Source organism: Haliaeetus albicilla, chromosome 17, assembly GCF_947461875.1.
Source record: "Haliaeetus albicilla chromosome 17, bHalAlb1.1, whole genome shotgun sequence".
In the NCBI taxonomy this organism is placed as follows: Eukaryota; Metazoa; Chordata; class Aves; order Accipitriformes; family Accipitridae; genus Haliaeetus; species Haliaeetus albicilla.
In genome coordinates this window covers 11,602,657-11,624,218 of record NC_091499.1, presented here as the reverse complement: position 1 = coordinate 11,624,218, position 21,562 = coordinate 11,602,657, and the positions used below count along the sequence as shown (strand labels likewise).

Here is a 21,562-nt window from a genome sequence, read left to right as displayed (position 1 = left end):
GTAACGTGGAATTCTTGCAACAAGCTTTTCAAAGCAATATATAATTTCTTTGGAACTTGTTTTCCAGAGATGCAGAATGATTGCAAAAGAAATGAAAGCATTTATTATCTTACAGAACTAAGCTCCTATTGTTGCTGGAGTTTGTGTTGCTTTTCACCAGGTTTCAAACAACTAACATTCAGATTAAAATAACTGCAGAGAACAGAGAGGACCTCCAATCAAATGCCCCAGCTCAAACATCTTTTTATTCTCAAATACTGGGACAACCATGCTGATTTTGTAGAGACAGATTCTAGTGACAGTGTGGAATACATTGAGAACCAACAGACAAGTGTGCATGCACAGAATATGCATGCTCTTCTAGTGGAAGAAGAAATCACTTAGTATGAGAAAGTGGATTTAATGACATTAGAGCAATATGGCTATTAAGAGCAATTATCACTGTTCCCTTACTATCATTTTATTCTGTACAGAAGTTGCTAAAACTCAGTCTCTTAATCTGAAATTGACTACCAAGCTAATAGGTGGTAGAAGAGTTTACATTTGTCTGCAATGCATACATATAATCCCAGATATGGGAAAGTCAATGTGTGGATTCTTTTGCTGATCTGTGCACCTGTCTCCTCCTGGAAACTCCTTCCTGTTGACTGACACGGCATCATCCACACCGCTAAAGAAACCACCCTCTGCCCATAGCAAGAAAGCATCTGTCGCCATTTTAAGAAGCAGGGGGCAAAGCAGCAGAATAGTAAACAAAGAGAAAGAACAAATACTTTTTCAGATGTCATACTCTGAAACAAAAAACCCGTGTTTCACTAAAATGGAATAACAGTACATCACCTGCTTGCCCAAAGGATACTTTGGAAGAGAAGATGTGAAAACATGAAGACATCTCAGAACTGAAACATAATTTTCATGGTAAACATTCAAGTCCTCCAGCAACTTCAGTGTTACTTCCTACAGTGACAGAATAATTGTTTTATAAGTCATTCTGACATCCATTTATTTAAAACTCTCATATAGTACTTTAAATGACTCTGAAGTTTTGCCATTGTGGTGCGCTATGATTTAAATCACCATTGTGATTGGAAATCACCACTATGAAAAAAAAGCTATATTTCACAGTGCACTGCAATCACATTGCATATCATTAACTTTACTTTCTTCGTCCATGTCACTGGAGATTTGATCCTTATTATTTGCATTTTTATATTACAAATGCATTTAAAAACTTATTTCTTATATTGTGGGTGGCTGCTGGTTTTATTAATTAGGTAGACATAAAAAGACCAGTTCCCAGAAAATAAAGAAATATGCAGTTCCTGCTCCTATGTGCTCTTGACTTCTGTTTATTCATAGATTGAGAACTGCAGAGAAAAAAAAAAGTCACATATTAGGAAAAAGAAATTATTAACTGCGGCTACTGAATTTACTGGATGGCATCTCATTATCTCTAGCCTCCCATGGAAGTGTATGTAACACTTCTGCAAAACTGCACTCAAAGTTTCTGGTAGCTCTATTAAAGTACTTTGGGCTCCTTACATTTAAGGTTGTGAATCAGAAGATCTCTCACCCGTCTTCAGTCAAAGATAAAGAGGAAAAAAACCACAATATTCTCTACATATTTTATTGCCATTTTGCTCAACCCTGAGCACACTATTCCAAATGGAAAGGGAAAAATAAAACAAGCCACTTAAGTTCTCTGAAGTTAAACTGAAACAAAGGGTAACAACGATTAAACAACAAAAAAAAAAAGCAAAACCTTATCTGCAGGCAATATAAGGAAGTACTGACACGTGGAAAGATTAAGTATCATACTGCAAAAACTGAAAGTAACAAAGTGCTGCAAAGAGCTTTCTGATGTTAAAGAAGTTTGAGGTGATTAAAAACATTAAAGTAATTTCTCCCCATAGACTTTTTATCTATTAAAATTTAAGGGTCACTTATATAACAATTGTTTAAATGACTTCCAAGACCTTAGGGTAGACACTCGCAAGTTTGTATTTTAATTCTAAGCAGGATCATTAAAAAAAATTATCCCCACCACAAAAAAAGATGATAAGAAAACAAGTTCTCTTTAATGCTGCTACATCAATCATATTCCCCCAAACCCAGAGCATTATAGCATCTATATTTCCCTCATCTTGTTTTCCAGCTCAAGACTGATGTAGTTAATATCCACAAATAGCAATGCAGTAGGACTATGTATTTTGCCAAATAACGGAGTGAAAAAGCATATTCTGTTTCAGAAGAGTTTGAAAACATTATTAGAAGACTATGCAATGTTATTTCCATAAATATAGATCACCACATTTACATAATTTCAAATGATATTTGCTATGAAAACTTTCAGAGAGTTGTAAGTAATTAGGATGTAAAATTGCTTTTAAAACTTATTATTCTAAATAGGTGGAACTCTTCCCATAGTTATTAAAAAAAAGTGGTGACAACATGGAATATAAATTGCAGCTGACAAAGGGTATTGAAGGTTTAGGTGCTAAGCTTGAACAGCAAGTTTACCTGGTTCTGAACATGAACAGTAAATTTATATGAAGTAGTACCATAGTGACTTTGAAAGTGCTTCCAAAGTTCAGAATGATATTGTAGATTCGTACAACATACAGAATAAACAGCACCTCATTAATGCAGCAGTAGGGCCTTTTCTTCTCAAGTAGACTACACTGCCAGTTTGGCAATGCAATAATAGTCCTACCCCATTGTAGAGATTAGAACAAGTATCTTCAGCTAAAGTTTGTCAGAAGCATCGTATGCACATAAGCACAAGAATTCCGGCTTCTTTCCCAAACTTACAAGTTAAGTTGATGAGTATTCAACTTTCAAAGTAGCAGCCCATTACATGGTCTTTAAACAAAGAAATAAAGAGTCTCAGCTGCTCATTCCCACTCCTTCCCTCCTGTTGTTTCAACAGAAGCATTTATGCACCTGCAGAGTGAACTGCATTGGGGAAATTCTGCAGAAACAACACAGCAAAAAAAATCCCACATCTTGCCTTTTTTTTTTTGTCAGGTTACTTTAATTGGACTGTTTCTCTGATTGTATTCATTACACAGCCACAAAAGCACTTGTGCTGGCATATCTTTCGAGGTGTGTATAAACAGCAAGGGAACAGCAGTAGCTTAAGCTATTTTTGCCACTGAAGACTATGGATCATAAAATCACGTATAAATCACGTCTCGCCTTGATTACTATAATTGCACTGCACTTGCAAACTTGCCTGCTACCAACCTCTCTTTCAGCCATTACCATTGCTCTTCAGGCTTGAAAGGTCCTTACGGACCAGGAAGGTCTGCTAGGATAAATTAATTGCTTTATCTCTAGTGGTACCATTTGCCTGACAGGTTACCTATACTTGAGATGAAGAATTAGGAGAAACCCTTTGCCCTGAGCAATGCTTCTACTGGGAGTAGTTCAGTTGGTGAAAAGAACCAACAGATCTTTGTCGGTGAATTCCTAAGGGGCTCACAATAGTAGTAGCCTGACTTTAATCACTTGACAAACCTTCAGATAAACATGCAATGTAAATTAAAGTTTTAATCCTGTATGACATCTGGTGTGAATGTGTGCCTTGGGACCCAGACTGCCGTACTGAGTTCAATCAGAAACTACACAGAGGGTATGGAGGATTAAGAGCTTATGAAATAACCTCCAAGATTACTTACTCATTCTTCAAACACTTAACTGACTTTCCAAGAAAGTCAGTCTTGAGTAAGCATTAAAAGACCAGGTCATAAATAAACCTTGTAACCTTCTTTTTAAGCAGTTATATTTCTAGACATAGCTAAAAGTTGATGTAAGAAAAGTTGTGCAGCTTTGTGTAAAGGTATACCTGGCAACCCTAGAGATTCAGAATTTTGACCTGCTGATCCTAATTATCCATTACTGGACACGAAGCACAGTATGTACTGTATGAAAGATGTTATACAGAACTATACATCTTAGTCTTGCATTTTATTATGCTCCGCAAACTAATACATTGGGAAAATTATTTTTGCTCTCCAAAGACATTGTTAAAACTTTACCTTTAAGCAACCATCTTCTGTCAGCAGTGCAATCTGTTTTTCTGATACCTGACCTTCTACATACCTGATGGCAAAAAAACGAAGAACATAAAAATTATAATGTAAAGTATGATTAAAGATTACAGGGTTAAAAAATTAAAAGCTAATGCTGCTATAAGGATTTCTTTGGAAAGATTCAAAAAGGGACAGTCAAATCCAGCAAGCTGAAAGGCCACTCCAAACTCGTAGAGATTATGCTCCAAGTCAGCTTAACAAGTTCAAGAGTGATTTATGGTTATTTGTCATAATAGCTTGTTTCTGTATTAAGAACAAGAGGAAAAAAAAAGTTCAAGTGATTACACATCACAGAAGCTGTACTCTCTAGACCAGAAGATTAAGGCTTCCTGAAATAATTTAGAACTGTCCTCCTTTTGATTGATTTACCTTTGCCATAGAAACATATGCACAAGTGATCTACAGTTTTCATGGAACTACATTTACAGATTCCTTTTATCTTTTTTAAAGCTGACTAAATACTAGACTGCCCAAAAATTTATTCCCCTTTTACCTTCTAAAAGAGGGCAGTCTTCGAATGTTTTCACACTGATCATGTGATAAATAATTTATTCTCTTCTTGGCATCTACCAGTTGGCAACACAGTACACTAAGAGGCTGGGAATAGAAGTGCTCAACGATACAGAGCTGAAAACAAAGCAAGAACCAGTGATGTTAATAAAATTCATCCTGTTATATCTACCTTTTAATGCTTTCTTATTACTACAGTGCATATACTATAATGGTAGTAATGGTATTCCTTAAAAAAAAATAATTCATTACCATTCATAAATATTCCATAAGTCACTGCAGGACACTGATTATTCAGTTTTAAATACAGTTACATAGTTACCTTTTTTGCTGTATGCGCTATTCATTTTCAGTACCTCATCTTTCCCCTCATCTTACATAACTGTAACTATAGCTTGTCAAGTATTTTCTATTCACTTACATGAACTACTGCATTTTTTAGGTTACATATTTAGCTCCAATGCTCACAAATAACAAAGAGTATATATTTAAAGATGTGAAGAGCAACTACTGTACACAAGCAAACTTATCACATCTTCTAATTTCAATTTGTGTTTCATGTACACAAAAATACACTGCTAAGCTCTTACTATGTATACATACAAACATGCTTTATCACCCATTTCAGCTGCACTAAATGTTTGTAGCATCAGGGCCTTGCAGAATAGTAGCGTATACTCATCACATCTATTCTTAAAAAAACAAAACAAACACCACAGACAGACTACCCCACTAAAAATTTTTAAAACAAAAACTGTGAAAGAGGAAAGACGCTTCCTGTCAGAAAAGTTAACACTGCTCTAGACATAATGAGATGATGGTGATCCCTTGTATCTATCACTTAGGAAATCTGATCTGAAATTGCCTCATCCTTGAATACTTTTAACACACAAGCACACAGCCTTATGCTGTCAAGGCTAGGACTTGCATTTTCATATCAGGCCAATGGGGAACCATTAAATCCTGGTGACTCTTTCAAATAAGAGGAGTTGAAACCTATGAAAGCCCACGCAGGTCTGTCTGCAGAAGAGGTACTACAGCCAGGATATTTCTCCTAGCCCGTATAATCATTGAATCTTAGATATCAAAGAACCTGAGACACTCTAAAGGTATATGACACTAAAAGTGCAAGTTTTACTAAGAAGTACACACATGGAACCAGGCAAGAAAGAAACTATTTCACAATCCTGCATTAGAACAGATTACAGGGACTACAGATTCTTTGGAGAACTCGTCTGCAACCCACAAAAGCTACAAGGAGACTCAGACAAGGAAATACATCTAGATATAAAGTTCTATATAAACCAATAAAAATACAATTATCATGCTCTGCATAGACTATTTTTGGAAACCTTGAAGTCTTCCACTTTGTCTCCTGAGAGGCTAAATGTAACACCCGCATTGCTGCACAGCTGCTTGGAGCACAAGCACCACCTACTCTGAGGCGTGAAGTGACACTACAGCTCCTGTTTCCCTGAAAAGGTAAGAAGTGTGCATCCAGAAACTGTGCCAGAGGAGTTAAAGCAGGGAAGAGACACTGCTGAAGCCTACTCACACCATGACAAACCAGAGTATAAGGACCCAGTACAGAGTATCAGAGCTGGAGAGTTCTGCCAGGGGTGTTAGAAGCTACAAGTTAATCTATAGCAAAATACAGATCTTTCTACCCACTAAGGCAGGTAACCCTTTTAAATGTAACCTTTAAATACATTTTTTTTGTGGCAGAATAAGCTTTTACATGCTTCATCATACCTGTGCTACAAGTTTTCCCTTAAAACCTTAGCAGTTAAAGTTTTAACTTTAAAACACCTGCCTGTTCACAGATCCAAACTGTTTCCAAAGGAGATTTTTTCATCCAATTCAGTGACAGCAAGATTAGGGCCTAAGAAGTCTTTCAGTGCCTAGTAATTACGCTTTATTTTCACAACCATAATTTGAATTCTTGTTACCATTGCCCACCTGAAATCCTTTGATAAAATTCTGGACAGAAAAATCGTGGTACAAGAATATGTTGATGAGAACCTGCAGAACTTTCTCACCCAGCTTAAAGGGAAACTGGGTTGTCAGAAGCAGCTAAGGGAGACAAAAAGGAAAAGCAGACATAGCAGAAATTCTTTCCTGTATTCAGCTCAGCAAAACTTATATATACAATTTGATACAACTCTCACTATGTGTTAGCATTCAATTAAATGAGATACTAAATACTGCCAACTTCTAAACACAATACTTCTACTAAAATATGCAAAAATATCCATGCAAAGATTGTTTTTCAGTTTATTATTTCACCATATTTTTTAAGTACCTTTAACTAATATGCATTTGAAGTCATTTTGACTTAACACTATTTATGTATTTATTTTTAAAACTACAACAGAACAGAAATTGCTGTAACAACCAGGGATACCACTACTTTCAGCATACGTAAGAGCGACTTTGGAAATCCTGCACAAAGAATCGCACAGGCACAGCGTCTATGTGGCTTGATAATTTGGATAACTCTGCTAATTTTTGACAGGTGGCAAAATTCAGGCTGAACTGTATTTTTGTATGTTTAAAGCTATCTTTTTCTGGAACAAAATAAAACTCAAATCAAAGCACTACTTTAATGAAGAGGTGGGAATGTCAAAATGTAATTGCCCAAGTATGTATGCACAGATGTCAATGCCAATGTAAGATGAAAGCAGGTGCGTGAGCGTGTCTCAATGTGAGAAGGAAGCTCTCAATATTAAGGTACGCTGCAGCTATGAGTAGAAATATCCAAAATCCACAGCTCTCAGGAACAGATTCCATTCCCAAAGCTTCAGACAAACCTGCTTTTAAAAGGCCACACATGTACACTGTGCTTGAATACACACACATACTCCTATTTAGAAAGGGAATTACCTTGTCAATTATAGTAGACAGGTGCTCCTTACAGGAAAGGGACTGGAAAAGCTCTATGCACAGCAGAGAGGAAACAGAGTGAGGAAGTAAGTTGTGGATAATCATTGGAGATGTAGCGATTCCAAAAATCAGTACTAGAGGTAATTCACGGATATGCTGACTAGATCATGGGGGAGGGGAAAAAAAACATAATAGTTACATTATAGAAAATCATGAAAAAAATGCATTATGTTCCTACAACAGCACTGAACTTAGATGAAGAAAGGGGTAAATTAAAAGATTTGTTGCCAGTAAACCAAAAGAGTTTTGATGTGGAGTAAAATGCAAAAGAAAGGAAGCTATTTAAAGCCCTAAATTAGACAAGCAAATTAAATTATATTTTAGGATTAAAATTTCAGGAAGTGGCATAAAAAGCATCTTTTCAATTAGAGTATTGTACTGGTCTTATCTTCCCAAAAAGTTATATTCAGAGAACTGGATCTTATAATATGAACTTTTTTTTTTTTTCCAAAGAAATAGAGAAAAAATAAGAAGAGACATTAAACAGCTAACAGTCTCAAGAAAATTTACAAATTTTACACCATTTAATAAATTTAAAATAAATATGAAACCTCTCTAACATTCTATGTTCCCATTATACTTAAAAAAAAGAAAAAGAATTCCAACTTCTCCAGATTCAATCATCATCTTCAGATAATTTTTTAGTATATGCTTTGAGAACCGATAACCAGGACAATGCTCTATTGCTCGTGAACAGCATACAAATTACATAAAATATAGTGTTTTCAGTATTATTCATCATTATTTTCCATTTTTTTATTAGTTTCAAGGAGATACAAGTTCTGCTATCTTAAATATCTTCTAGGTTAAAATTTACAATCTATTCCTTTCCTCTGTTTTCACTATGGCAACTTTTTGACCTTGGTGTTTTAATTGTTACCCACAATTATTTCATTTCTCTAACTCCTCAAAAGTCATTGCTAGAGACTTGAACATAAAACCAATAAACTTCATATATTACCGTCCACCACTGATAACCTAAAAGAATATCAGACAGAAATTGAATGTTGTGATTAAGAAATCATAATAACCTCTCACATTTATCCACTTCACCCTTATTATTAAGCGTGTTTAAGACTGAAATGGAGAGAATAAACCAACTCTCTACAATCATCCCAAAGATCTTTTTCAAAGTATTATGCAACTCCGCTAAGCTTCTCTTTTACCCATCTTCTACTTTAGTCAAGACAATCTTTAGTTACAAGATAATTTGAATCCTCTAAACCTTTTTTCTGAAGAGATGCAGTCTATTAAAAAAGTGTATTTGCAAATAGTAGACTGAGAGACCTGAACTACACTTCATCTACATTCCATATGCTCATAATTAGGTGTTTATCCTTGCCATGAAAAGCAAAATAAAACACAACACTTAAAAACCAATTAAAACCTCATTTTTCCCTGCCTTACACCCTAATTATTTCCAGATAATTGTGCATTTCTGATTTTACTTCTTGAAATGTTCCCTGGAGACCCCATCTGCCAGATCTGAAGTAGAAAAATATTTTTATTGTTGGTGTCTCAGCAAGTGAAATTGCCTAGCCTTGTTTAGAGGTAGTGTCAGGTGTGAACGCTGCAGCTGAATGAATTGTACAACTGCGGCCCCAATTCTGCTCCAGCTGTAGTTTCAACCTGGGGACTAAGTATAAGATGCTCTTTTTGGAGAACAGAAGGGGGTTTTGATTAGAATGCATGAGATGACATTAAGGAAGACAGGTTAAGGAAGGACAGAAGCACAGGAGCACCTGAAGTAGTCAGCTACTCACTACAGATCCTGGCCAACACTGAGAAATTCTCTGGGTAAGTTTTATATACTCCTATTAGTAAGCTAGTGACCTTTAAGCAGCATTACATCAGTAGTCATACAAAAAATATACTCTGAAAACAATTTTAAAAGTCTACAGAAGAAAGATAGATCTAGGCATCTTAAAAATCAGTTTCACAATCATGAATTCTGTAACAACTAGTACCAATAAATCCTCTTATGTGAAGAATTAAATCAGCCACTCAATATATCTCAACCCAGCCCGTAGGCACTCTGGTTCAGAGTCCCAAGTTAGCTTTAGGGTAATTTATCCTCAAAACCTAGCAAATAGGTTTTTGCTCAATCACTGCTATAAAGAAGCAGCATCAATATTTGATTCCAACTCTCCACTGGCCTCATTGTTACACTTCAAAACAGCTGCAAATAGAAAATGGGTAAAGGAGTGAAAGAACTAAACTTCAGGTCATGTTACCTGCTGATGACTATGAAGTCTTGAAGTACTTTTGTGGTGAAACTTTCCATGTCTTTGAATATAACTACAACTGGAGGAGATTGCCAGTGTCTCGAAGAGGAAGTTCTTTTTTTGCTCAGAGCTTCAGAATCTGTTTTCTTTCAAGCCATTCATTACACATTAATAAACAGAAGACAGTAAAATAAAAAGATTGAATCACATCTCATCTACTATAATGCTCCAAAGTGACATGACTGACTTTTTGCTACAGTTGTATTTATTATTAGGATCCAGAATTGCAATTTTTCTTCCTTCTGTTTGGCACAGCATGAAGTACAACAGATAAATGAATGTTAAAAACCTGTAGTACAACAAAGAAAAGAATAGCTCTGTGGGACAGAACTGGTGGAGTTCTGTTGGGATTAAGGGAGAAGATTTGAGTTGTGTAAACGGACATTGCCCATTTCCTATATCTTTACCCAATATTAAAAAGAGCAAGTACCCATTAAACTTTTGTTTAACACAGTGCTCTGATGAAGTCGTCAAACTCAGTTCTAACTTTTATTCATGACAGAAACAAATCTTAAAACTTCATTAGCTTTATTAAATACAAAGATAGAAAAACATTTTGAAAGTTATTTTCTCACTGCTTGTCAATGTAGTGTAGGCTGCAGGTGACATAATGGCACATTAGCACCAATATGGTGCCTTTTGCTTGGATGGCTGTTCTTTCTTAAAGATTTGTTTTAATAAAAAAACCATCTCATCACTCCTGGGAAAAAAGCATCTGGCATGAAGTTGATACTGCATTTTAAGCTTCTAGTTCCCAATTAAACAGATGACAAAATCGTACTTTTTGCTTGTTTTTCAGAATTTTGACATTCATACCTCATCAGAAACTAACTCCACATTTATATATGTTACAGATTTATATTCAAATTACCTCAATCTCAGTTATTTCTTAGTATTAAATTAAAAGCTAACCTTTGACATTTTTTTCACTACAGCACAGAAATTTGAGTTATTCTGTTTCTTTTTTAAAAGCATCTAAAGGTCAGGCATTTTTATAAACTGGCGATACAAAAAAAAAAAAGAAAATCATACCTTTGTTACAGTCTCATACCAGTTGATAAGAGAAGTCATTGAACAACTTATTCTATTCTGGGAAACCTGCACATAGTCCTCGTCTTCCAATGAGTCCACATCTATGTGGCAGTTCATCAGCTGCCCCATCAGCTTCTGCATCAGATTTTTTATGCCTTCACAAAACATTTTTAGACACACAGTAAAGACATTTGGTTATTCAGTAACACTTCTCCAACTCATACTCTAAAAAATTACCCCAAGTTATCACTTACTATTTTTCACTTTCCTAATTATTCTCCTTTTCTCTCCAGAATGCACATCTCATGCTCCAGAAAGCTTGAAAGTGTTTATGATATGCATGTTGTTAATGCAATAAAAATTATCCTAATAATTTGCCTAGATAGCAACAATTCAGGTTAAGATGTTGGCCCTGCACCTTTCCTGAACTCCAGCCACATGCTATTAAGAGTGACCTAAAAATAAATAAGGCAGCCAATCCACAGATCTGGAGATGCTGCCACAAAACTTTATTCTGACCATTCCCTCATTGTAATAACATGACTATAAGCATTTAAAAAGTAGAATGCATGCACACACTGTCCTATTAAACAAGGGGAAAGCCAACCTACAATATCAATATGCAATACGCTAAGCAGCATGCTCTTGACATTTACGCTACAACTAAGTAGTATTTCAATCTTCATTGTTTTAAACAGAACTGGATAGCTCTTAAAATACAGTAGGCATTACTGCTACATTAACATGGGATTGAGCAAATCTTTAGAAATTTTCAAGATCCCTCCATCCCATTATTTTTACATTTGGGGGGAAAAGTTAGAATTTCTAATTAATTGATAGCTTACTTAGAAGAAGCAGCAAAGCTATTGCAGTATTTACCTGGGCAATCTTTGGCTTCCAGCAAGGCTATATAAGGAGTAATGTTATTCTGAAGGACTTCTGAGACACTTCTAAAAGTCAAGTCATGATCTGTAACATTTACACCTAGAAAAAAGACAGGTTTTTAAGGGCATTTTTCCTGTGATTTGTGACCACAATGACTGAATAATAAACCAAACAGCAGACAAAAAACAGAAGATACCTCAAATATTCAAGGAAGGCATGAAAAGCATCACATCATCTATGAGGAAAGATGAAAAACTAGCACAAGATTAGACATACATGTTAATACTAGCTGATTAAAAGGAACAGGGAATCACTGCAAAGACCCCTCATATAGTTTGTGGTTTGTTTTTTTTTTTTAAAGAAAGATTTGTCAAGGGTGCAAACCTGCAAGGAGTGTGATTGGTTTTCTAACTTCCCTGCTACTTAGACCCTCAGAAGCCAAACCCAGTCATCTAAGGCCTGCAGACAAGATGAAATTCACCCTCTCTAGAAGAGCAGCGCCTATACCTGAGACCTGGATCCTCACATGGCTTATGTAAGCAGGAAAATTACTATGAGTTAGTATGACCTATAGTCTGAATTGACTGTGAACTACTCAATATTAACGGCCTTTGTTAACATCCTTTAGTAAAAAAAAAAAAAACAAAAAAAAAAAACACAAACAAGTCCCTCCAGAAGGAAATTCACAGCTTCTTCCACAGAAAAATATTCAGAGCAGGAACTTCTCACTTTCTACTACCTACAAAAGTAGACTACCTTCCAGTCTTAGCACTCACATGGTAAATTTGAAGCACAGGCCTAATTTTAGGTTCCCTAAAATGATCCACTGAAAATGCAATCAGGTTGCCTTGAACCAGGTTTAGGATTACAGTTACTACCCTTTGAAAGAAAGGAGTGGGGACAAAAAAAAAGAAAGACTTCAGAACTTCACTATCTTCAGTAAAAAGTTCTTCAGCTATTTTCTTCACCCTCTGCTCCTTTTCCAAGGTAATGACACTGCTTTCCTACACGTAAAGATGGACTGCAAGAACATATATCTGAAATACAGAAGCTGTGTAATTCCATGGTTAGTCATAGAAACCACCAAGCATGTTGGTGGCAGAAACAGGGACAGAATCAAAGCATCTCCAGTGCCTCAGGAAAAAAAAACCACAACAAATCACTACCAGCTGCCTGAGACAGACCTTTAGGGAAGGTGTTAATTTGCTGGACTATTATGCATACAAAGGGGAAGAAGGTGTTATCCTGCTTCCTTCTCCCAGCCCAATCTCTTCTGTTAACTTTTCTGAAGCTGATATTGCTCACAGTAAATTGCTGGAAGTCAGCAATATATTTTTCTTTGATCTCTGTGTCAGTTTTAAGCAGATGTATGTAACAAAATATATCTTTAAAAAATTACCTAAGACAAGAGCTGCAGTAGGGATTTCTCTGGACTTCATCCGACAAGTCCATTCTGTTGTCTTCTCTTGGAACTCAGAATGAGACTGCCTCAAAAAACTTACTAGATTATCAAATAACTGCTTATTCAAGTCTTCCTGTATTTGCTGTAAACAAACACAGAGAGATTTTGTTTATAAAAATGCGGTAACATCAGAATATCTTCCTTTTCCTACTCTTTCCTGCATAAATTTTAATCCTTAAAACTCCAGGGTAAAATTTTAAGTAACACTAAGTTTTCCTGTGAACTATAAACATGCTCAGTTATTCACTGTATGGCAAACACAGACATTTCCCATCTTGGAACTTCTGGTGAAATGCCTCAACAATAACTTGGAAAGCAAATGAGCTTAACTGTGCTGTCACACCACAGGCATTAAAGACGGAGGAAAAAAAACCCATACTGACAAAGTGTAAGTGACATAGGAGGAATAAAACAATATAATTAGTTTCTGGGAGAATGTTCATGAAAATTCCTATTATTCCCTCTTGGCTTACAAAACACCTGTAAACATTTTTGAGATCTAAATGAGATCAAACATTCAGCTCCTCCAAATCTAATTCAGGATGAAAGAAAAAAAAATAAAGAAAAGCACTAAGTATGTTTTATAGGAAAAAATACTAAACCACATGACTGCCACATTTGCTACACTGTCTTTTGCCCTTCAGGATGATTTTCATACAAGAATATGTATATGCATGAATATATGGAAAGGTGAGAGAAAACAGGGGAAGATAAAACTTTTAAAGGCAGATATATAGTGGTAGCATTTCATATTTCTTTTTTTATGTATGTGCCTTTGAAAAATCTGTCTCTACTCCAAGATATGCCTTCTGCTAGAACAGACAAAAAAACCCTGTACTCTGAAGTTCACGATATCAATATATACTCTAGAACATAGATGTTAGAAACAAGATTAAACCTCTGCCCCCAATAAAATCATCATCAAGATTTATTAGCAACAAGAAGTGACATATACAGCAGTGAACTTGATTTTATACAAAGTTGCAAAGGCTGTCCCTAGCAGCATTGATGAGGCAGCTATCAAAGGAGTTAAGGTCACACCTCCAGGAGATTGTATATGATGCCTGCTCAAACACCTGAGCTCCATTTCCATGAGACAGAAGAGTTCCTGTTGCTCTCCTGAACAACTGATAAAACTGTACACAAAATAATCTTACTCTTTTCACCCTCTACTTACTAAAAAATATTCTTCTGGCCTTTCTGATGTTGACTGTGCACCTCTGAGCTCCCATCTCATAAACTCTATGGCAATTCAGAAGAAACTGTAACATGGCATTTAAAAAAAAAGAATTTAGGCCATCAGCTTTGTAACAGCGTTGTAACAACTCCTGTATTACCATATGTCCCCTAACAATCCTCTGAGCTTCTGCTTCAGAATCCATCAGACCTTAAGCTTCTTCTGATTGTTACTGTACATGTTTTCACTAAGCTGTCCTAACAAGAACCTGAATCCTTACTTTGCATAGTTACAGTATATATTATTTCTTCCAAAGAGCACTTGTGAAGTGCTACACATTTACTTAGCCTTCTTAAAATCCATCAGTCTTTTCTCATCAAAACAACTTTGTTACTGGCACTGTTTTGCTAGTGTTCCAGAAAGTACACTAAGCTGCTCTGCATTTCAAGTGACGAACTCATTTAATTGCATGACACTGCTTACTCTGGAAAAGTCATATGAACTGGAAGTTCAGTCCCTGCTATGACACTAGGTTTGGTCATGACTATCTGTTGTGTGGTCTGAAAACCATTATCTGCACATTAGAGCTAAAGTTACCATATTACAGCCCTGCACTTAGGCTTTTTGTTTCTAATCTGGATCCTGACAGTGCAACTGGAATTTCTCACCTTACAGGAAGGGAATGTTTCTGAAAGCCCTTGATGAGATGTATCATAATAAGAACATTTGTAAGGTGACTCCTGACAGCAGGGGTCAAAACTGGGGTACCTTGCAATATTGAAACAAATAAGGTCCAAAATTCACCTTCCAAAAATGAAGGACAGTTCCTGCAGTACTTTTGCCAGCTTTTCATATTGTGAGAAGGCTGAAAGGATGTCATCACCAGATGACAGATGGTGCTGCCACAATTGCAGCACAGTTTATGATGGACATACAAGGACCAAGAATGCTCTGCAACAAAGCACCTGGAAGCTAAATCCTCTTCACTCTCCAACACCTCAAGGGGATACCAAGGAACTGGGAAAACACCAGCACAAGCACATGGCCTGCCAACAAATCATCAGGTAACAGTACCCTGGAAAAAACTTTGGAGAATATCCTGCTAGGTTCCCTTAGCACACTACTAGAACTTCAAGAATAAAAGTCCAAACCAGCAAGCCACGCAATTCCCAGGTATTCTGTCATGGATCAGGTTTACTACAGCAGGGTTTGAAAGTATATAAGAAATAAAATCCTGACTGGATAAAGCCCTCACGTACCTGGTCTGACCTCACGGATGATGCCGCTTTGACCAGGAGTTCAGACTAGAGACTTTCTAAGGTCCCTTCCAACCTGAATTATCTCACAATTTTATATGTAAGAACAATGATCACCTCCAAGTTTGCCAACAGTGGGATAAAAGGATGGTAATTCAAAACTCAGTAGAAAAAAAACATCAGATACCCCAGAAGATGGATAAAGAAAATTCTACGTATAGCAGCAAAAGTAACTGTAGGTAATCTGCCCTTGGGCAAATCAAACTCTAAGGCAAAGTCCATATCAATTTGTCAATATAGGATGAACTGTCTTCCATCAAGAAGAACAGAAGAAAGCATTTGGCAAACTCCTAGCAGCCTCAAAAAAAACAAGGGTAGGAGATTTAGAACAGGAAAGAACGATGGTTTTCCAGATGGCAACAGTTCTGTGCTTCTGAGTGGTTAAGGAAGGCTTTTGCTATGATCGGCTGTGCCTGCTGCTCTGGGAGAAATCCCACAGAGCACTAGGAAAAACACCACCGCTTCTTCAACCCAAAAATCCTGTAGCTACCATTGGCAATGTAACCATTGTCTCAAAAGCCTTGACAACACTGTGCCAAAGAAAAAAGATCCAAGAAAAGGTCTTGAAGTAGCTACAGAACGTCATCTTCCCTATAGTCCACTGTGTAGCTGACAAGACAGCTTCTGGTGCAGCTGCCAACATTACTGCCAATGCTGGTAGCTAACACGCCAAGCTGAAGCAGTTGGCAGGAAGATACCAAATATACATCCACAAACTTCTGTGTGTTCTCTATAACCAGCACCATGATGCAGTGCACTGCTTTGCACAGCCTGGCTAGCTATGGTTTGAAAAGGGTGCTGACTAGTCAAAGTGAGCTGGATCATGGAATAGTAGGAACAGAATTAGAGGAATTTATGAGTTTAGCCCAAGGGTCCAGATTGTAAGCTACATCCAGCTGGCTTCTACTGTACATCCCAAAACAAACTTTGGAAAAAAAATTCTCATAATGTCTAGAGCCCAACAGCAGGCAGAGGAATATGGAATACTTGCCCAGAATCCTTGACACTGAATAGAGGAGGAAATCCCTGCTGTACGGAAGCAATTATTCATACCATAATGCAAGCCACCTGGCTATAGGGACACAACAACAGCATGCCATCTAACACACAACAATTAGGAGGCCACAGTTCAGTATGAAATTAACTCTGATCCCCACCAGAAAACCCCATTGACACTGTCCATGCTAATTCAATAGACTATGCTTGCAGCTGTGTCATTCAGTATTTGACATCCATGCAGTTGTATTCACATAAATCCACTGCGAATCCTGGGCTGCTATGAACTCTGTAACACTGAGGTAAAGAGCAGCCTAAAATCCTCAGAGGGCTGGCAAGCACGTAACTGAATTGAAGGTAGAAAACAGCAGTATGCCAGGAATTAATAAAAAAGACAATTAGTAAGAAGAGAAGCTTAGAAGCAGCAGCTTGAAGCATCAAAAGCATGTAGTTCTGTGGTTAAAAGTAATGGGTAATTGATGGATTTATTATTACTATTTTATATTCTGGACAGGGATTTCAGTCTCAGTCAATACTTCTGACCCTTTTATTGCTTTAACTAATTGCTCTTTTAAGCGTGTGAAAAAAAGGTCTCCAGAAACAAAGAAGCAAGCAGCGTCGTTATAAATGCAAAGCACCGCTTTAGTGTGAGGTGCAAGACTCACCTCTGTTTCCGATTTGATCTGATTCCATAAAGACTGACAAGTAACAAACCGCAACTCAGAATCCTCTGAATCATTGTTTTTTATTCTGAAATCATTAGCTAGAAGACAGAAAGCAAAGGCAAGCACAAATAAGATTATTAAAACAAAACATTTTTTGTTAAGACGAAAACAAAGCACCCGACTGAAACAAGAACATCTTAATATATATATACCTAAGGAGATGACTTTTCTCTTAACCAGTTAATTAACTGCTGGTATCTGGTAGAATAAGCAAGGGAAAAAGCAGAATCTATTACCCAGGTAAGCAGGCAAAAGGTAAAGAACTGGCTTCCATCTCAAGTCCCAGATGAGCTAAAGGCTAAATCAGAGCAAACAGCCTTTATTATTAAAATAAAATAATTAAAAAAAAAAAAAAAACCTTTCCCTTGTTTCAGAAAGTTTTGTGGGTCTCTTTCACCTAATAAATATTCAATCCTCCTTCACCATTACAGTCAGATATGAACCATAAAGGCTTGCAAGAACAGATACATGAAAATCCTTTCTGTTCCCCAGGGAAGACACAGCTAACACCAATTTCCTGAAAATATTATGGTATAGTGGGAAAGGACTATCAGGTTACATGAAATACAGATTTATTTATTCTTTTAAAATACATTTAACCGACACAACTATGCCAGCAAAACTTTTTAAGCGCAAACCAGGCCTACATTTCTGGCTCACCTCTAAACTACCTCTCACTTCTATACATGCTCTTTATGAAAAAGAAAAGGAGAATCAGATCCTTTTTGGTAAAACAGTGTCTTGGCACATTTTCCAAATACATCTGGCTTCCCAGGTGCTGCTCTGCCTCACAGATGTGAGTACAGAAACTCTCCACCAACTTCCAACTAAGAAGGTAAGACAGAGCTAGGAGTAAAATGGGAGACTACATAAAAACTAGTACAACTGAGTGAGATTTTTCTCATTGTTTTTCCTCCCACATTCACACAATCTACATTTCCCTTAAAAAAAAAAAAAAAAGGCATAGGCTTGGAACCATCCTACTCCCAGCATACATTTAGCAGGCCTGGTATAGCTTTAAGGCTTCACCAACAACACCTGGAAGAACACAAAGACTGAAAGTTAAGTAAACAGCCTGTTAACTTTTGCTACAAGGCAACACTAAACACAGCAATTTATTTTTTTCTAAATATATGCATATTAAAAGTTTAATTTGCTAGCCATTAACGTCCATTTGGTGGCCATTCAATGCAGCATCAGCAGTGGTCCACCTCTAGAAAAGAGCCAGTTGGCGAATACATTCAGTCTCCCAAAGCATTAAAAACACCCAAAAAAGCTCTATAAATGACAGAGGCCTCATCCTCCATTTTCATGGTCTCCCCTAAACTAACACCTCATTTGTATCCCTATGAAAAATCACTTAAAATACATAACCCACTCTGATTACACAGGTCTTAGGCTTTTAGTTAAAGCAAATCCAGCCACCACATTATTGGTAATATACCAAAGAATAATATTCTTTTTATACTACCAAAACTCATAAACTATAGGTGCAAACGCGCACAGAAGGCCTTTTGTGGGGTGCAACAGTATTATCAAGTATTGATGCTGTGAAGTTTCACACACTTGACAGGTTTGGGCTTCCAAACTGGATGGATGCATATCAAAGTACTCTTTAATTAGAACACCATCCTAACCAACTGCTGTGAGCAACTAAACTAGCTCACCTCTGCCTCTCTTTTAGGGGTAGTTCAGTCAAATTCATTTTTATTTCTCAAAGCATTTGCTAACTAGAACAACATGTTTAGTAGGATTTATCCAAGCTTAGATTACTAATCTTGCAAAAACAAAAACATAATATCCAGTAAAGGTAAAATTTCAATGTGGTTTAAGTGCGTAGGTCTTGGTTGTTCATTTATTTATCTTGCAATGACTTGAATGACAGACTGGATTCTATTTCCCTGCCTCTCATTCCCTGAACTACAGATGTGCCAACTCTCATGGAAAAAATAACTTGGGATTAATTTTAAAGCAGGTGTTACAGTAAGTCCCCCTGGTAAAGAGGGACCACCTGCTTTAAATGAATGAGCCTGTGGTGATTTCCACAAGAATCTGGCCTTATTACTTTCCCCTCCACTTCTGTTATACAAATTGTCACTCCTTTTGACAGCTCTGGTGATGCCAAAAAACAGTTTAACCTGGTGTGGCAGGTTGATCCTGGCTGAACACCAGGTGCCCACCAAAGCCGTTCTATCACTCCCCCCTCCTCAGCAGGACAGGGGAGAGAAAATATAACAAAGGCCTGTGGGTCGAGATAAGGACAGGAGAGATCACTCACCAATTACTGGCATGGGCAAAACAGACTCAGCTTGGGAAAAATTAACTCAATTTATTAACAATCAACCAGAGTAGGGTAATGAGAAATAAAAACAAATCTCAGAACATCTTCCCTCCACCCCTCCCTTCTTCCTGGGCACAACTTCGCTCCCGGATTCTCTAGCAACCCTCCACCCCAGTGGCACAGGGGGACGGGGAACAGGGTTTACGGTCAGTTCATCACACGTTATTTCTGCCACTCCATCCTCCTCAGGAGCAGGACTCATCACACTCCTCCCCTGCTCCAGCGTGGGGTCCCTCCCACAGGAGACAGTCATCCACAAACTTCTCCAACATGGGTCCTTCCCACAGGCTGCAATTCTTCACGAACTGCTCCAGCATGGGTCCCCCTTCCATGGCATGCAGTCCTTCAGGAGCACACTGCTCCAGCGTGGGTCCCCCTTGGGGTCACAAGTCCTGCCAGAAAACTTGCTCTGTGGGCTCCTCTCTCCACAGATCTGCAGGTCCTGCCAGGAACTTGCTCCAGCATAGGCTTCCCACAGGGTCACAGCCTCCTTCGGGCACCCACCTGCTCCGGCGTGGGGTCCTCCACGGGCTGCAGATGGATATCTGCTCCACTGTGGACCTCCATGGACAGCAGGCGGACAACCTGCCTCACCATGGTCTTCCCCACTGGCTGCAGGGGAATCTCTGCTCTGGCACCTGGAGCACCTCCTCCCCCTCCTTCTTCACTGACCTTGGTGTCTGCAGGGTTGTTTCTCTCACATGTTCTCACTCCTCTCTCCGGCTGCCGTTTTCTGTCTGTCCCAGCAACTTTTTTCCTTCTTAAATATGTTATCACAGAGGCACTACCATTATCACTGACTGGCTCAGCCTTGGTCTTAGAGCCGGCTGGTATTGGCTCTGTCAGACACAGGGGAAGGTTCTAGCAGCTTCTCACAGAAGCCACCCCTGTAACTGCCCCCCACTACCAAAACCTTGCCACACAAAACCAATACACCTGGGAATAAGAACAGTAAGTTTCCTGAGTCTCAAACAACAACTATTTAAGCAGCATTATTTGTAGCTCCAGTTAAGAGTCAGTCCTGTTCAGTCTTTCTCAAATGACAAGAGACCTGTATACAGAGCACACAGGCTGGAGAAGATAGATAGATAGATATAACAAATACTAGTGGACAAAAGCCATGGGATCTTCACAAATGGCTTTTCTTTCTTCTTTTCCTCAAGAAACTTCGGCAAACTACCCAGAATATGACGAGACTTAGGAATGGGATATCATTTCTGACTCCCATAGCTTAAAAGTGGCTCACTCAGACTCTTCAGGTAAATAGTTTGTCAGTCAGTAAACAATTTATGGTAGCATGGAAAGGAGTTCTCTTGTAAAAAAAATGTGCAAAGACAAAGATAGCTATACAGTCTTGATTGCTGGAGATGAAAAAAAAACATTTACACTAGTCAACAATTTGCTGGGGTTCCTCCAAAGAAATGAGTTTTCAGCAATATCTACATCAAGGAGCAACAAAAATACTCATGCAGCTATGACAGAACTCAATTAGATGTGGTAAACCTTCCAGGATTAACCCTTTTCAAGCATAGAAATATATATCAAAATGCACTAACCTGTTTTCTGAGACACCCTTCTCTTCTTGGGACTTGGTTTAAAAACAAAGCAGCCCTAAAGAATAGCAAAAAAATAGAAACTTCAATATAGACATCAATCTGACTGGCTCCTGAGGCCACTTTATTCTCCTTCAGTTTCAGTGCTCCATTAAACCAATAATTTGAACTGAATTACCAGCATCTTAAGGATATCAATTTGCATGTTGTCCCTTTATATCCCTGTTTCAAGCTGGAAAAACT

General features: G+C 37.7%; 1 protein-coding gene across 3 annotated transcripts in view; it reads right to left on the bottom strand.

Annotated features, from left to right (window-relative positions):
• The window catches only part of ORC3 (origin recognition complex subunit 3), a 39,455-nt gene that overhangs the window by 15,291 nt on the left and 2,602 nt on the right, over window positions 1–21,562 (bottom strand). For all 3 annotated transcript variants that reach the window (XM_069804817.1, XM_069804818.1, XM_069804819.1), the window contains exons 2-12: window positions 21,323–21,377; window positions 17,366–17,463; window positions 13,149–13,293; window positions 11,744–11,848; window positions 10,865–11,019; window positions 9,782–9,918; window positions 7,488–7,647; window positions 6,564–6,677; window positions 4,588–4,721; window positions 4,041–4,104; window positions 841–957 (exon numbers count right to left, since the gene is read on the bottom strand). In XM_069804817.1, coding sequence (XP_069660918.1) covers window positions 841–957; window positions 4,041–4,104; window positions 4,588–4,721; window positions 6,564–6,677; window positions 7,488–7,647; window positions 9,782–9,918; window positions 10,865–11,019; window positions 11,744–11,848; window positions 13,149–13,293; window positions 17,366–17,463; window positions 21,323–21,377 — 1,284 coding nt within the window. The remainder of the gene's footprint in view (window positions 1–840; window positions 958–4,040; window positions 4,105–4,587; window positions 4,722–6,563; window positions 6,678–7,487; window positions 7,648–9,781; window positions 9,919–10,864; window positions 11,020–11,743; window positions 11,849–13,148; window positions 13,294–17,365; window positions 17,464–21,322; window positions 21,378–21,562) is intronic.